Raw genomic sequence first — 18,387 nt, 5'->3', positions numbered from 1 at the left:
AGACAAGGAAACCCAGTACCTTTTCTCTCAGGATTTTATTGAGTTCATTATTTTCATTACATACACCCCTCTCTCAGAGTGTTGGTCTGCATTTGCAGTGGATGTTATCAACTCCCAAGTGCCTTGCCGAGTCTTTCATAAGTTCTTCCAGTATTTCCGTAAGCAGTTCCTTTATTCACATCTCATTTCACTGCCCCTATTTCTTCTACTCCCCAAGCTACCTCATGCTTTATGCTTAAATCAAACATCAATAATGAACAAAACACACATATCCCGTGAAGGTCATTCTATGGATGAATGAGTGGGAGAAACAACAATGGCTCTGCAGTCAGAACACAAGCGTGCAGCATTAGGAATGCACTGGACATACAATAGCATGCTCTTAACATTGTCATGTGAAAGATGACGTCCGTCCAGGACCTGCACCAGAGCCTACTGCATCTTGGCTTCTCTTATGCCCTTTTCATATATCTGTTTAGATTCTTGACCCTGGAGACACGTTGGCATCTGGAGGCGGTTTTGTCTTTGTCTCGGGATAGACCAGGAATCCAGTGAAGGTGATGTACTTGCCATGGTTGCTATAGGCACCATAGCCATCGTGCTGGTGGCTATAGAGCCAGACGGTGTCGCCATACTGCAGAGGCAGCATAATGCTCTGGCTCTGCATCTCACGCCTTTTGGAGTGGTTGTCATCGTAGATCATCGCCTGAACCTCGTTGTGGTTCTTCATCAGTTTCACGGACATGGTTTTGAAGGGCATCTTGCCAATGGTGAAGGAGAAATAGTAGGCACCTGGAACGCGACACGTAAAGATGCCGGTGGAGAAATTGAAATCTTTCCCAATGTTCACAAATTCTGTGTCAAATGTGATTGGCTCGTGCTGGGTTTGCTTCTCATCTGACCCCAGGAGGCTTTCTGAACGGGCAGCAGAAAAGGCTGAGCGAGTATCCTGCGATCTGCTGGGCTGGTCCGAAAAAAGGTGCTTCTGTGAGATTTCATTCTGGTTCGTTGAAAGCTGCTGAATTACATTAGGTGAAGAAGGCCCTGAAGTTTCTCCTAGCTCCTGGGAACCGACACTGTTTTGAAAATAGCTGGACGTGTCTGGATAGATGAGGTACCCATTGAAAGTTGTATAGGGACCTACATTGCTGTAGAGGGCATATTTGGGATCCCCATGTAAACGCAGCCAGACTGTGTCACCGTAGTCCAACTGCAACATGGCACTCTGGCTTGCCACTTTCCGCTCTTTACGGTGATGCTCGTCGTATACAATGGCTTGAACCTCGTTCTTGTTTCTCATCAGCATGACGGACAAGTTTTTCTTGGGGTACTTTCCAACCGTGAAGGAGAAGTAATAGGCTCCAGGGATACGGCATCGGAATAATCCAGCTTTGGGGTCAAAGTCCCCGCCAATGTTCACATAGACTTTGTCAAAGGTGATCACCATTTCAGTGCTTCCTTCCATACTGCTGGTTCTAGCGACGGAGAAAGCAGACCGGAACTCAGATCCAGAATCAGCAGGGAAGCCGTACACAACGGAGCAGGTGATTTGACACAGGAAGCCAAACAAAAGTTGGGTTCTCAGTTGAGTCGTCATACCTAAAGAATTTTTTTAAAAAGTGAAGGGGACAGCATTTTAGTTGAAGTATTTCAAAACAAGGTAAGAGCAGGTTCAGCACTGCAGCTCGATCACACTCAAAACTAGAACAGGTTATCAGCAGGGAGGGAAGCATTTGAAATCCAAGCACCAACGATCCTGTGGCAATCCATGTAAGACTACCATACTTTGACCAGTTGGCTGGCATCAGCCCACACGTTTGTGTATGGTTACTTGGGACTGAAAACACGAAGACACTTAACATGCACAGGAATGAACTCCAAGGGCATATCCAACTTTGACTGTTTAAAATCAAAACCATCCAGAACAATACCCTTTGATGTGGGAAAATGTTAAGTGCCAGTTGTGACATGAGTCATCATGGATCAGTGTTGGAAGGTGGGGTGATTGTGGAGAAGACTGCTAGAGTTTCATGTGAATCCAACCATTCAACATGTGTCTGCAGACAAGCCCTGCAGACTTCTAAACAGAGCTCTATTTGTTGCTATAGCAACCTAATTCTGTCCAATATTTTAGTTGTTTCTCCATTTTTAACCAGTATTTGTTCATCTAAACCTACTATTGACATTTCTCTCCCTTTTCAGTTGAACACTGCTGTCTGGTTTCAAGGAACACTGATTGCTAATTCAAGATGCTTTGTCCATTGAGAGCTAGAAGTCCGGAAACTATTGTTAACAGGGCTAGATTCAAAAACAGAGCTTGGGGTGTGGTGGAGGTAAATGTATTTTAAGCATAGAATTCTTTATTACAATAAAATAAATTATCATATATACAAACACTCCAAAAATAAATCCTTAATAGGCCAAATCTGCTTACGGTCTCCACCAAAGCATCAAATAAATGGGTTTGGCACATCTTCAAAGATATTGCATAGGTTTTAGCCTATTAAGGATTTATTTCTGGAGGGTTTGCTTGTATAATAATTATTGTGATAAATAATTCCTTGGTTTAGAATGTATTTCCCATTTCACTCTGATTTCGAACTGCTAGTCTCCCCTGCCTCCTTTTCCTAAGGTGCCTTAGTTGTTTGCATGCCAGGGCTGGATGTGATTTGGTCACCAATCAAAGGGTTTGGATGATAATGAGATGTGTGGGCTTTGTCCTGTTTAGCCTATTAGCAGCACTGAAGTAGGCAAATGTAAACAGAGCTGCTGAGATCTAGGGCTGCTCCCTGGTTGGCCCCAGAAAGGCTACTTCACCGCCAGCACGAACAGTAGGGGCATCTCACTGGGAAAATTAGGGGAAAAGTGAGGGGGGGACACGACAACATAAAATGAACACACCATTGTTCACAAACCTGATTTTATCATTTGGTAGGCTAAAACTGCAGACAGATAATCCAGTTCCACCCCCTGGATGAGGCAATCTGCATGCAGCTCCACACACAGGAGGGGATGGAACCAGAGAGCACAAAACACAATGTCTATATTAGCAGTAAAAACCAGACCTTTCATGAAAGGGAGGGGGATCCAAACTACGGTATAGAAATAGATTGGGTTGCCTACCATAAACAACCATCGATGGTCCACAAGAAACACAGATAAGAAGGAACTAAATGCATTTCCCTCCCTGCTCCAATATATATAATCCTAATGGCAAGAGGCCAAAGCATGATCTATTGGCACTTTCAGCCTGAGAACAAACCTGGCAGTCATGGCATAGACATGGAGCTCTTTTCACTGTCCTTTCTTTCTTGTGCTCATTAAAACATCACTCAGTCTGAGAGCTCAATGGCTGGGGTCTCTTGTCTGCACTGTCTGTCACTTCAGAGCTGGCCCACTGCCAGGTGGCAGCCTATGAATTTAGAAGGCTGTGCTGTGGGCATCAAGGGGTTTAAAAGGCAAAGTGCTAGAGATACCATGAAAAAGATACGTGTCCATGTGTGCGTGTGTGTGTGTCTGGAAACTCTGAAGCACAAGCAGAAGTAAAGCAAGTGGCCTACAGGGGTTGGGATCCTCTTCTAGGGAGAGATGCTGGTAGGAAGACAAAATACTGTCGTGAGGATTTCAGTCCTGGTTGTCTTTACTCTCAGGCCTGTGTCTCAAATTCCAGGCACAAATCTGGACTTCTGAATGGTTTGATCTTCTGTCTAAATCAACAGTTGCATAATTAGAAATAGAGGGAAATATCAGATCTCTTTTATCCCCGTGTGCTGCAAACAGCAAGGGCTTTCAAGCAGACCCCTTTCATGTAAAACCTTTGCACGCTCATTACCCCAAAGCTATGAAGACTGTGTCTACAGAAGGTTTCCTCTCAATTCTCTGGTACGATAGAATAGTAAACACATTCACTGTTTTCACATTCACAGAGCAGGAAAAAAACACGCCTTCGCTCAAAGCTGCTTGATGTACACTTTTTTACTGCAAAGCCACATGTTTCAGTTTTTATCTAAGTAACTGCTTCTAAATTAAGATAGTATAGGGTTGAAACCAGATCCTGTGAGCAGTTTCCACTTGTGAAATGGGACTCTCTCACCACACTCCTCTCCCATAATGGTTTAACAATTCCCAGAGTTCTCAGAGTGGTTTACCAGTCAATCCCTCTTTCCAGAGAACTTTGGGAATTGTAGCTCTGCAGGGGGAATAGGGGGTCTCCCAACAACTCTCAACACCTTAACATACTACAGTTCCCAGGAGTTTATTTTTTTTGGGGGGGGAGCCATGATGACTCTTTAAAGTGGTACTATAGTGCTTTAAATGCATAGTGGGGGTGAGGCCTACATGAGACTTAAATTCAGTGTCCAATACAAGCCCCACATTTAACAGGAACTGGCTCCACTCAGGAGCTCTGAATGGCGCAGAAGGACAGCTTTGTATCTGCCACACAATTGTCTCTATGAGCATTAAAAGTGGTATGAGAAAGACTGTGTGTATGCAGAGGTGCTTTGAAACAACTGCAAAACCCTGCAAAGCATGTTTACCAGAGGTGAAAATGGGATGAATGTACATGTCATGAGAAGCAATCTGTTTCAAACCACCTTCAACTGTCTCCAGTCTCAGTCTGTGGATCCTTAGTGCATTCAGATACTATGGCCACAAGATTGCACTGAAGCCCTGGAGGGCTGCTATGTCTTTGTTCATACTCAGGCTGGGGATGACAGCAAAGGACTGAGCTTGACAGCATGTAGCCAGCATTGTTCCAAATCATGTCTTATTCTCTGGGACAGGTTCAGCATTTCTCAGAGAGGCAGCTGGTAGCTGCTATGCAAAAAGGGCTTGCAGACTTGAAGACGTCTCCACTGAATGCTGACCCCCACGGTCCCTGAAACAACAACTGCCCTGTTACTGCTTCAGTGTTAATTTCCGGATAAGGTCATTATAGAAAAGGCTAAATTTAGCCGCTTTGCAGCAGCCCTTGGATGAAGTAGCCACTTAGTTTCATTTTGAATTAGAGCTCTTCCTAAATAGTCAGCAAATTATTTGCATTTTCTCAGAATTCCAAATCTCCCTTTGACAAAGACGTCAGAATGCTTTGATCTTCTGTCTTAATCAATAGTCATTCATCAGAAATAGAGGGGACTATTGAGCTACTTTTATCTGCAAACATTTTTAAACCACACAAATATCATGAAATGCCTTTGTATATGCGTACATTCAATTCACATTAAAGGACAACCTACTTAATTCACGCTTTCTGAAAGAAGATGGAAACTGAAACACAGCCATCCTGTCAGATTCATACTTCTCTGAATTTTGCAGTGCCCTTCTCCAGCCAAGTAATATGGACAAAAGCGTATATACTAGTGTGAAGTGTGAAAATGTCATATAAACATGCATTACATTAGGGAAAATATGCTTTGCAAAAATGATTATATTAGGCAAAATTCCATACAAAGATGTGTGTATTAGGAGAAATTTGTACTAAATGCTGATGAATTTTCACAAGGACTTCTTTTTTCAAAGCTCGAACTGATGTGGAAATGCGGGGAACTGAATTCAAAAGTGGAAAAAAATGAAAAATGGAGAAACCATCATTGACATATTCACCCATCTCTAAGCTGACTGAGCTGCAGGCTCACCCTGCGTGCTGACTGGAAGGGAGCACTGAGCAAAGCCCGGTTCTTTTTGACTGTATGTTGTGAGCTAGGGGTGAAATGAAGCAGTTTTTCATGGCTATTGCTGGAAAAGCTTGGGAGCTGGAGAAGCTGTTAATACTGTTCAGTTTTCCAAGCCAAACATCTTGGCAACACTACAACACTGACCAAGGTGCTCTTTGGCCAGGGCACTATTTATCCGCAAGACTCACCCAGATCTGAATGTATCACTGGTTTTTGTCCTCATATATTAATATAGTTTCCCAAATCTTCCCCGGATAAGAAAATACTTACAAAAGTAAAAGTAGTTATGTGATTTGTTTACATTGGTTAGAAATATTTAGCTACCGGTATTTACTGCATTTGATGGCTATTTTACCAATCCTTGTGTTGTTAATGTACAAAATCCATTCCCCTCCCCCAATAAAAAGGTATGAAAGAAAGAAAGAAAGAAAGAAAGAAAGAAAGAAAGAAAGAAAGAAAGAAAGAAAGAAAGAAAGAAAGAGAATTAAATATAAAGTGCAGCTCTGGAAGTAGTGTGTCCCATTGAGAAGACTCCCATGGAAGCAAAAGGGATGAGAGATTCCATGTGGACACATTGCTCCAGGGGTTGGAAATCAGGCAGTTGAACAGCTAGATCCTTCTCTGCTAAGCCAGGCATTTGCTAGGTCCCATCATTAGGTAAGAACCCACTTCCAGACATCAACAGGATCACTTTGCCTGGATTATCTAAGAAGATAAGGTGCAGGAGAAGAGAAATTTCAGTTTGAACATCCATAAGATCCTCCAAATTAAGGTGCTCCCTTGAGGGTGCAAAGCATACGTTAAATCCTTGGGCCAACACAGCTACATTCAGGTTATAAAGCTGCATATCTTCTGAAGCACACTAGGGCAGGATATAAATGAGTCCAGAACATAAATTAGATGGTGATTTCTCTGTAAATGTTATTTATTAATGAAGTCAGCCTCTCGGCCATCAATCATGAACAGATGGCAATTTTTATGTGGTTATAGCACCCAGAGTGTACCCACATGTGGCTCATCTTATTGCTATTAAATTAATGACCGGGAAGTCAAGAGCTGAAACATTTAACAGTTCACATGTTCAGCCACTACTTTCAGCCCCTCTCAGAAATTAAGTATTTCACCATTTTCTCAGGGAAACAAATATCAATAGCCTCACATTGGAGGAGTTTTTCTGACCTCTGGCAAAGTCAAAATGGTAGGTGAAGTTTATCCTCGCATTTTTATGTTCATGGTGTTAAGACTGCAGGTGGTGTCCATAATGAATCTGTGGCTATGGAAAGGTGAGCCTTCTTCTAATTAATGAGGCCAGAATTTTATGAGGAGGCACAGCACAGTTCTATATTTTAATCTGGACACTGCAGATGTTCCACAAACACAGACTCTTTGGACATATGGCTAATGGATTAGACCCATGATCGAAAAAAGGTGAACTGCCTACTCACATGAAATGATGTAGCTGCACGGAATGATATAAGTACTTCTCAACATCTTGTGAGCTGCATTTTTTTTAAAAAAATCCTGGTACTTTCTAGCCGGCTGCACTGTAACACATCACCCTAATATCTTAGGACAGCTGCAAGTGTCTCAATTATATGAATCATCAAAAGCCTGTACAATGAGCAGCCGGCATGCCCTGTGGTTAGCAGAGACGTGATAAAGCTTTTTCTTTGATTTGCCCTGATACTGTGTGCTGCCTGTTCCATTCACAGGATGCTGATCCCAAGTATCAGATGATGACGCAATTTATAATTTGCGTGCATCATCACAGGAAAAAGTTAATTATACCTTAGAAGGACTGAATCCATATGAAACTAAGGTTCTGTTCGTGGTAGAAGATTTTGCCTGCCTGGTTGTCTGCATTGCCAAAAAAAGAGGACACGCTTTTGCATTAGCCTTGCCTATGCTAATCTATACCCATGGATCCATTTGTAGAAATAATAACTACAACTGAGCGAGGAAGGCAATGAGGTGACCTGTGTACCTACCCAGTCTGCTGTCCAGGTATTAACTCTGGATAGTCAGCAGCATAGGAACATAGCAAGCTGCTTTATAGCAAGTCCAACTATTGGTCCATCTAGCTCTGCATAGTCTACATTGACTACCAGTAGCTTTCCAGGGTTTCAGACATGGGACATGCCTAGCCCTACCTGCAAATGCTGAGGACCTGGGACCTTCTGCATGATCTTCTGCCACTAAGTTAGAGCCCTTCTGCTTTTAAGGCTCTTGTTCATTCTTCTTAGGGTTCTTTGTCTTTAAACCAGACTTGGACCCTTCAAATAGAAGAGTGGCCTCTGTGAAGCTGCATGCCCACCCTAATGCAGAGCACTAAAACTGCCCAGTATGTGGACTCTATTTCAAGTGGTAGGGTATTCACTATGACACTTAGCTCAAGGTTGTTTATATAGCAATATGGGTTAACACTTTTTGAGGGGTGCACGAGTGGTGATTACAGTGTTTCTCATTCCACTAGACCTGATCCTTCTGCACGTCCCACCCAATAATATATTCTTACAAATTCCAGAGAATATGACATCGGGAAAATTCCATACAATTTTGTGCATTCTAACAATGCATAAGCCTCATGGGATTTCAGTGTTAATATGCAACAGTCAAATGGGCAAAGCCTCAATGAGAAGACTTAAGTATAGGAGTCTAATTCCTCAGCTTCGGTTTATGTTGTGCATTCAATAATAAAAAAACACCTTTCCAGCAGTTGCTCTGCAGCCTTCTGGTCCCAGAGAGATTTCCTCTGGTTCTTGGCTGGTGGAAGAAATGCACTTCTCATCCTCCTGGTACCCAATGATCTTTAACTTCCCCCAGAGCTGTCTTTTTAGGTGTTTGGAAATGGCTAATACCTGCAGAATAAAAACCACAATCTTTCTCAAGAGCCTTTCAAAAAAACAAAAACAAATCAAAACAGGTTTGTACTCAAAATGATTTTTTTCCCTGTGCCTAATTCCTTTGGGACCTTAGAGTGGGCATTAGCAGCAAGTTATCTGAAGACAACTGCCATGTTCCCTTTGTATTTACACTACCTCCTTCTTCACATAGATCCTAACATTTCCCAGTTCACTTTCATGCCATATGATATGTTATTCATGTCATAAATATGACATGACATTTTGAATGGCAGATATGACCCATTAGGCAATGCAAAGCAATGAACAGCAACAATATAGATCAGAGGTAGCCAGAGTGGCTACTACAAACTCCCACCATCCCTGATGATTGGCCATTTTGGCTAGGGCTGATGGAAGTGTAGTTCAACAGCATTTGGAAGACACCACATTAGATGGCCCTGCCACAGATCCAGGCATTATGTTTGCAAACTACCATCATATTCCAGAGAATATGTTATATTCCAGAGAATCTTGTTAATTTTTTTGTATGTTATTATATTTGCTATTGTTTACCTAAGTGGAAAGATACAGGTGAAGCTGAAAGTGTTTACTGGTTTGTGTGAGGGCTTATCTTCTTATCTATCTTCTTATCCTTTAGGTTAGGAGGGAGGTGGGAGAGAGCAAACAAAGCAGGAGACCAGGTGCCTGCAAATTATCTGCAAAGTATTGGTAAAGTATCGGTCCAGCTGGGCTACCTCCTGGGAAGCTGTTAAGCCTTTTGTTCATGGGTATATTGCCTTGTTGAAACACTTATCACCATGTTATTTCAATACCTGTATTGAAAGCCCTACTTTATACCCAATAATAAAGGTAATAATAATAATAAAGGTAAAGGAACCTCTGACCATTAGGTCTAGTCGCGGACGACTCTGGGGTTGCAGCGCTCATCTCGCTTTATCGGCTGAGGGAGCCGGCATACAGCTTCCAGGTCATGTGGCCAGCCGCTTCTGGTGAACCAGAGCAGTGCACGGAAACGCCGTTTACCTTCCCGCCGGAGCGGTACCAATTTATCTACTTGCACTTTGATGTGCTTTCGAACTGCTAGGTTGGCAGGAGCAGGGACTGAGCAACAGGAGCTCACCCCATCACAGGGATTCGAACCGCTGGCCTTCTGATCGGCAAGCCCTGGGCTCTGTGGTTTAACCCACAGCGCCACTCGTGTCTCTATATCCACTAATAGCATAGTTTACATTTACAGCTTCTTTGGGCAGGTGGCTCACCCTGTTGCGGCGATTCAAACTGCTGACCTTCTGATTGACAAGCCCTAGGCTCAGTGGTTTAGACCACAGTGCCACCTGCGTACCCTATTTGTATCCTACCCTTCCTCTAATAACCCTGCAGCAGCATACCTGGGGTGATGTGATTTTCACAACAACCACCTAAGGTAGGTTAGATGGTAAGACAGGAACTTGCCTAAAGTGATTCAGTGAGCTTCTTATGGCTGTCCAAATGCATTTTTATTCAAACAGAGTTTACAACATGGGAAATAAATTGCAAGGATATTTGACGGTTCAAAAGGTGCTATTCAGACCAATTATTTATAAGATTATCATTCTGCTGTCAGCGTTCTCACAAAGATAGTGTGTTTCACTGTGATAGCCATACCTGTCTTCCAAATGCTTATCTCTTTCAATGTGGTTCCCCTTTGTTTCCGATTCACATTCTTGCTGCTATTTGTAAATTAATCATAAATTTGAAACTTGAATAGTCTGCATGATGCTGAATTCAATGGCGTGATTCACTGAATGGGTCCCGTCGGCGGAAGCACAGTGGAAGAATTTCTGCTTGCACAATGGGGCTCCCCCTCCATCCTGCATGCCCACCCCCTGAAATTGGTTCAGGGAGGGGTCAGGAGAACCCTCAGAACAGCATTCAAAGGGAATTGGTGGGTGTTCCATTTGGCAAGCTGAAGAACATTATTTTGAATTCTTCCCAATGTTCTTTTCACTAAACCACACTCTTATTGAGTCATGTTCCATCTCGAGAAGACATCCCTTTGACTAGTTAGTCTTCAGGGTTTAGTCAAAGAATCTCAGTCAGGAGATATATATATAAATATATATATGCCTTCGTAGATTTTCACGGGTACAGGAATGCAGGTTTTGGTGTCCTCGGGTGTCTTCCCGTGTAAAAGTTGGGGTGTCTAGGCGACGTTTCGACGAGGTCTCACTCGTCATCTTCAGGCTGGTGCTTTCGGCTTCTTGTTACTGGAACAGAGCTCTGTTCCAGTAACAAGAAGCCGAAAGCACCAGCCTGAAGATGACGAGTGAGACCTCGTCGAAACGTCGCCTAGACACCCCAACTTTTACACGGGAAGACACCCGAGGACACCAAAACCTGCATATATATATGCCTTATCAACAAAGATATCTCCTCCTGGTTTAATTTTGTCTCCTTTTCTGTTAAGAAATGCATCAAGCATCCTCTACTAAGCCAGGATACGCTCAATGCAGATAGCCTTTGATTGCTGATATTATCAATAAGGATTTTGTTCTTTTCTGAGATTTAGCATGTAATTTTTGATTTTTATTCATGAGAGAGGGAGACTGGTTGTGATCCTCAGGCTTCATTTCCTATAAAAAATACAAAGTGAACAAATCTCCTATAAACATAATAACTTTCATGATCAGTCTCTATATCATCAGGTTCTCTATGGTTGCAGCTCTGAGTCTTGGCAGATTCTGCATCTCTCCAGTTATAATATTGTTGTTTAAAGACTGAAAACATATGCTCTGGGAATCTTTGGTTTTTATTTTAAAAGGCACTGAACTATGTAGAATTTCCATTCTGAAGATAATCTTCAAAGTTTCCAGATGATGGTTCGAGTCACTAATGGTATCTGTCATAAAAGAAGGCTTCAACTCATTAACAGAGTATTAAGTGTGACACCATGGTTTGCAACTGCTCCACTATTGGTATTGTCAGTTGATCTAACATTCACTGTTCTTGTAAGACTTAGAGCTCATCCAGATTTCCTTTTGTGCCACACTTTCGAGGCACAGGTTTGTGCTTTAAATCTCTGTTTCCAAGTAGCTTTTTGGTATATTCCCCAGCGCTTCCCTTGGGAAAACTGAATCAGAGCAAATGGCAATTGGGTTCTCTGCAGGTTGACATTTGCTCAGATTCAGAGGCAAAATGAGAGTTTTCTTGGGGAAAGTGCAGGGGCAAAACAAAAACTACTGAAACATGGAGCATTAAGCCTCGACCTGTGTCTAGGAGTGCAGCACAAAATGAAATCTGGATGAGCCCTTAGAATGCAGTATGGATAAGACACAATGTGCAGCTATTTGTTATCAGGTTTGTCTTAATGGAAAATGAAATGCTCAAAATACTCCACATTCCACATTTTAATGCCTTTTACAGGTCTTGCTGATATTGACAAAGGTGGAGATGGGATTTCTTCTTCAGACACATTCCTCATCTATGCTTCAGGAAAGCAAAAAACCAAAAACTAATCACATGCCTTCTAGATCAAGATACTTTCCCTTGGCAACATATATATGCACGACACAATACCTCCCCATACCTCCAGTTAATATAATTGAGTTCACACTCCTTTTTCAGCAAACACCCTCCATAACCTCTCCTCCAGTGAGGGCAAATCAAGATATCCATATGATGAGTGTTCATAATTTCCAGAGTAGTTCTGGAGTGCAACATGCTTTATCATTATCTCTCAATTTGTTCCAGTAGCAAGCCTATGAGTTAGGTGGCTGCCATTTCTCTGTCAAATACTACAAATCAAAACAGAGAAAGTTATCTTCCCATGGCCACTTGATGAGTTCATGGCTGATGAGACTTTCAGATTTAGGACTCACAGTTACAATTCCAACATGTAATCTGCTGGAATCTCACTAATCATCTCCCTAACATGATTAAACAAGGTTTTCACCTGCTGGCCTCCCTCTGATCAGTGGGATCCTATGAGGCTCAAATTCATGTCAGAGAAGCAAAGGAAGTAAATTATATAGTTTGTGTCATAAAGTATATGGGAGCAGCTTCCCTTAAAGTAAGAGTACATGGATATTTTTAAGGCAGGGATGAGGAAACTGTGGCACTCCAGATGTTGCTTGAAAACAACTCCCATCTTCCTTTACTGTTGGCCAAGCCGGCTGGGGCTGAAGGGAGTTGGAGTCAGCAACATCTGGAGGGCTACAGGATCCCCATCCCTCATTTGAAGATACCACATTACCTGCTTTGTATTTCTGATGCCCTTGGAACAGATCCAGCCCTCTGTAACTGGATCAGGAAAAACTGAAGCAAGGAAAAGGGTAGGTGGGAGAGGCAGTGCATAATCATACCTTGAAGCCCTGATATCAATTTGCATAGGTTCAAAAATGGCTGTAATTTCCAGCTAATATTCTCTCTACAGTCATCGCCAGTCTCTCTTTGCCCCTCTCTTGAGTCTTCATCTCAGCACCGCTAAGGTAGACATTCTAGCATTTGACAAATACAGGAGGCTGAGGGGGAGGTTGCCACCATGAACTCATCTCTCCCTGCTCCTCTCCTGTAGCCTTTGCAATCAATTACCAGCCTCTAGATGGATATCTCTGCTGCTTGGCTCTGTGATCAGTTCCTGCTCCTAGCAGGGTGATTCCTACTGGAAGCCTCAGTCCTTTGATCAGGCACAGCAAGGGTTTTCTCTATTGTTCTTTACTCTGATTAGAGCTTGCCAGTAATTTACAAAGCATTGGTGAGAGACAGTAGAGGACTACGGAGGTACCAGAATTGGCACACGAAAGAACACACAGAAGGGGGATGAGAGAAATTTCCAGCAGGCTGCATGTGGCTGCATAAAAACAGTTGGACAATATTGAAGTACTCAAGTTGCAGTGAAAAAAGTTAAGCAGCATAACATTGCATGTTTCTGGATTCTTAAGTTGCAGCACTGTGTCCTTGCTCTAATGCTACACTTACTTATACTATCAGTGAAGCTGCTGGTCCTGCTATGGCGGTTGCCTCCAGCCCCCAACATAGAAGGGTTGCATAAGGGCCAGCCCACCCATGAGGCAAGGTGAGGGGACCGCCTCAGGTGGCAGGATTCACAGGGGCAGCAGACGCCAATGCCAATCTTTCTTCCTCTCTTGTTCCTGATATACATCTTCCCTGACCTTCCCTGGTGGGGAGGGACAGTTGTACCTGAGCAGGTACAACTGTATCCTGGCTTCAGGTAAGCTGGAGCAAAAGTTTTCCTCCTTCTTTCTCCCTTGCAATGCATAGGCTGATTATATATATAAATGGAACCACAGGCTCAGGCTTTCAGTGAGTAATGAGCTTCTAAGACATATAAGAGCAGAGCCAGGGTCTCCGCCTCTCCTGATTGCTGATTGCAATCAAGTGATCTCTGGAATTTCTGGGGAAATCCAGAAAGTGAGGCAGATAGCAGATGTAAGAGTGGGCATAAGCCAAGTGTGTGCCCACATTATGTTTCCAATGCAAGTATTTCACGCATGCACTACCGTGTCTAACACACTTACCATGTGAGTTGGCTCATACTCATGTAGGGTTAACATGCCAGTGATCAGTGATCAGCGCAGGTGCCACTGCTGGCATGCAAATGATAGTGCTTTCTCCATGGTTAGCCCTCATTACTTCATTCAAAATGCTTGGTCTTTACTTTTAAGAACTGAATATTCGAGGGATGCACAGAACAAATGGGTGGAGATTAATAAGCTTGCCACATTAATGGTATACATATCATTTTTGTTATTTTGTAACTCAATTAGAGATTGTCTCAAGTTTTAAGCAGTATATAAATATATGGATTGAATGAAAGAATAAACCTGCGAAATTGAGATTTGTTACTTCTAGGGAATAAAGCAGAGTTCAGACTTTAGCTTCTTAGACTGACTCTGCCAAAATATTATAGACTGTCTTCAAAACTAATGCAGGAGAGGCATAAGGATGGGATGAGAAGGCAATACCCCAATATGATGTTTTATCAGGGGGTCTCTTTGCTAAATAGTGGTAAATGAAATAAATCCCACATAACATTCAAATCAGACATAGCTCTGATGCTTGAATTTGTTGAATTCAAAAGTAGGCAAATAGCTTTGAATCCCATAAAACTCTGGCTTTGATGATGAAATGTTGGTTTTAGGTTTTCGAGCTTTGACTTTCTCTGTTGTTCAAATCCAACAATGTAACCTGAAATGGTCCTGGAATAATGTTTGCATTTGAAAGGGAATGGCAGATTAGAAGTTGTTGTCTTAAAGTGGCAAGGGGAGAAATATATCCATTCTTGTTCTATGTCAATTTGCATCATTCTAAGCATGACCAGGTGTGTATATTTCATGTATCCACAGACTCCTTTGTTGAAATGCAAAATTTGGTTCCGTATCTCACCTTTTATACTGAGAGAGTGGGGAGGGGGAAAAAGTCCAGACCACAAGGCTGTCAAGAAAGGCTTGGAAACATGAGGGCAATATCTGCTAACGGCTCAGGTCCTTCCCAGATTGTGCAGAATGTAGAGTAGAAATCTGATTGCCATACACGATCCAGACGTTTTTCTATGATGAGCTGATCTGTTTCAGCAGAAACCACATTTTCTAAGTGCTTAAACAACAGCATAGTGTTGCTGATGAAGTATGTCTCACAATTCTTGCAAATGCTGTGTGGAGACTTGAGTGGTTGTGCTGGTGTTGTGGGCTGATATTGGGACAGTGCCTGGGACATCATTGCAACAGCTTATGATTTAAATTCCTCCCTCACCATTCTGGGGGTTTCAAATGCCAGCCATTAAGCTACCTTTCTGCCTGGTTCTTCCCTTCCTACATTTGAAAACTGTTTACTCCACCTCTTTACTATGTGGGTATTAAGAGATGAGTATTTTTCCACTTCAACTGCGACTGCATCAAAACCAACCCGGATTGTCTAGAAAGGTCCTCAAAAACTAGGAAAGAATTGTGGGGGCTTCCAGTGGCCAGTGATTGAGGCTTCCACACCTTGAGCAGAAGTTTATCAGTCATGATCCCATGTGCTGCTATTCTGCAATAGCTGAGCCCCCTAACCATGGCCTCCCTTCCTTCTTCCCCTGCACATATTATTCCCAATCATTCAACCCTGCTTTGGAAAGAAAATTTAAATGGATCCAGTGTCAAAATCTAAATGGCCAAAACACCAGAATTTAGGAAGTTGAGAATATTTGCATCTGTTCAATCTGATTGCATAACCGAGTCAGGAGACCAAACCTGGAACTCAGGGATGCATGATTTATGTACAAAGGGCATTGTTTGCAGAAACTTCGGATGAAGAAATGGGAATGGATATTTGTATAAGTAGTAGCATGCAACCAAGATTTTATGGCTGAAATTGCAGACACAGAAAGGAATTGACATCCATGAACCCTGATAAAATTCCTCCATTACCTCTGATGTAATGGACTGAATTCACAATCTGTCATTCAAAATTGTGAAGCCAGCAAATATAAGACTCATAACGTTTGAAGGCTGAGGGCAGGGGGCTGTTTTGGTTGGTGTTTTACTGTTAGTTACTTGCTTTATGGTCACGGCAGGCTATTTGTGCATACAAATGAGTCCAGTAATCCTGCTCCCCTGCCCAAAAGATGGAAAAGGTTGGTTTAGATGTGACTTCACCTCACATTCAGCCTCACGTTAGGAGGCTAGGATACTTCCCTCCCACACTTGTTATGATTGAGACCCTTGATGTATTCAGACAGATCCGGAATGATTTTCCTGTTATTGGTTACGTATCCGATATTAAGCACAGAAATAAAGACAGCTGCCATGTGGCTAAATGGGATGATATCCTCAAAAGCAGAGTATGTTAAAATCTTGTTACGCACCAGCTCCCTGGAGAAGAGAAGCTGCAGGAAATTACTGTAGCACCAAAAATGAATAATTGAAGCAAAGCGCATTCAATATGTGCATAAACACAGAGGCCAGAGTGCAGCCTCCTAACCAGCTGGCAGTGCAGAAACTCAACAAAGAAAGTGCCGGATAGATAGATTTCTCAGGAGAAGCTGACCCACTTTCCTAGGAGCTTTGAGGAGGGCTCATGAAGAGGTCACAGCAAGGACTGTGGCAACATCGCCCTGGATCGGGATGGCCTCTTGATCAGAAGGCAATTGCTTCACAATGTTAGGCAAATAAACAAATGTTAAGAAATGAGCCTCAAGACATGTTTCCTGGGTTTAACACCCTGCTCCTCCTCCTGCTCCTTACCTGCTGGAAAAAAATTGGCCGAATAGAACTCTGTCCTCAGGTTTCAACTCCAGTGACCGACTAGAGAGATTCTCTGTATGCCTTCCCAGATAATCTTGTGTCATGAATTGAAATGCCCACCCACCCATAGACACACACACAAATTCCAGTATGCCTCAGTTTCTAACCCTGGTCCCACAGAGAAAGCAGTCAGGGAACCCAAAGATTATGAGAAACAGAATGAGAAAGCAGATGATACCCCATCCTTGTGGTGTAGAGAGGAGGTAAGCAAAACAGCGCTCCACTTGCGAGATCTCGGGGGTCAAATATCCCAGACTGAGGAGGTGTCCTTCATTTTTAAAAGGCTGGACCTTGGTTCTATTGACATGAATCGATCCCTTTAGCTCTATTGGCATTAACTGATTTTCACATTTCCGTAGAAAATAGGGGGCGTCCCCGCCTCAGTAAGCACAACTCTAAAACATCCCTTCTTTTTTCGTTTTGATCTGGCGGCTTCCTAGATCAGTGACAGGTGGGGGGAGTGGATCAGTGGGGAGAAGGACACCTGGAAAAGGGGGTCACCTGTAAGGACCTTAGAATAGGGATGGGGGTGGAGCTGACCAAGAAAACCTACAAGGCTGAGGAGTCGTTATCTATATCCAGGGCTACACCATCTATATCTTGCTAAATGCCTCTCTGTCTCCGTTGCCAGGATTCTGCACGGGGCTTTAGCCCGCAGGCTCCATCCAGACTCCCCCTTCCGGACCAGAACAAAGCTCCATAAAGATAAACCATGCATCAAATAGGTAATCCCATCTGCCCCGGATAATACTTGACAGAGACACCCCCCGTTCCCGCTTCACAGTAGGACAACCCCCTCCTCCTTTTCAAACCCTCCATATACAGCATTCATTGCCCCCTCTTCGAAGGAGAGACCACTGTATCAAAGCAGGGGGGAGAGAGAAAAAGAAAAGGTGGGAAAAGCAACCTCGGGCGGCTGCCTCTCTCACGCACCCCCAATGGAAGCTGCCCTGGGGGCGCTGCTGGAGGTGGCGCTTCACCATGTACCTGCTGCTGCTGAAGTGGCCGTCGCCGCCGTCTGCTGCTGGAGGAGGCGGGAGAGAGCCGGCTGGACGGCGGCTGCTGTTGCCGCTGCACTGACAGCTCTGGAAGCGGCGCCGCGGCTGTGAGGAGGGCGGGCGGGCGGGCGGGCGGGCGGGGGCGGGGTGGCTGGGCAGAAGGGGCGCCGGCGCGCGCGGGGCTCCGGCGCAAAATCCGGGGCCGGAGGAGGAGCTTGTGAAGGGAGCCGAGGAAGGGCGCGCGCGGAGGGCGGGGCGCGGCGCCTCGCTTCCCATGCCAGGCAGTCATGGCTGCGGCGCCTTGCTCGTGGGGGTGGTGGGGTGGCTCTTCCTCAGGGCTCCTTCCAATGGTGCTGAGGAAGGCGCCTTTGATGAAGAAATTCAACAGGTGCGGCGATGGGGGGGGAGCTGAACCTGAGGGATTTCTGCCTGCCAAAAGCAAACACAGGTCCTTGGCGAATAGGCAGGGAGGAGGAGGTTGTATCCTTCTCCGGCTCCACCCACCAAATGACTAGCCCTTCTGGAATGGAGAAGGAAGGGAGGGGCAATGCCCAACATCCAGGTCTTG

At 43.8% G+C, this 18,387-nt stretch overlaps 1 protein-coding gene across 1 annotated transcript; it reads right to left on the bottom strand.

The window, feature by feature from the left end:
- Positions 1-16: 16 nt before the first annotated feature.
- Positions 17-17,952, bottom strand: C1QTNF4 (C1q and TNF related 4). The gene is made up of 2 exons (XM_081902151.1): positions 17,809-17,952; positions 17-1,599 (listed from the first exon to the last, which is right to left on the bottom strand). Exon 2 carries the CDS (start codon positions 1,595-1,597, stop codon positions 476-478), a length of 1,122 nt encoding a protein of 373 aa, XP_081758277.1. The 5' UTR covers positions 1,598-1,599; positions 17,809-17,952; the 3' UTR covers positions 17-475.
- Between the last annotated feature and the right edge of the window lie 435 nt (positions 17,953-18,387).

This window comes from Podarcis melisellensis (genome assembly GCF_964234715.1).
Source record: "Podarcis melisellensis genome assembly, chromosome: 1".
Lineage (NCBI taxonomy): Eukaryota > Metazoa > Chordata > Lepidosauria > Squamata > Lacertidae > Podarcis > Podarcis melisellensis.
This window is presented reverse-complemented; position numbering and strand designations above follow the sequence as displayed.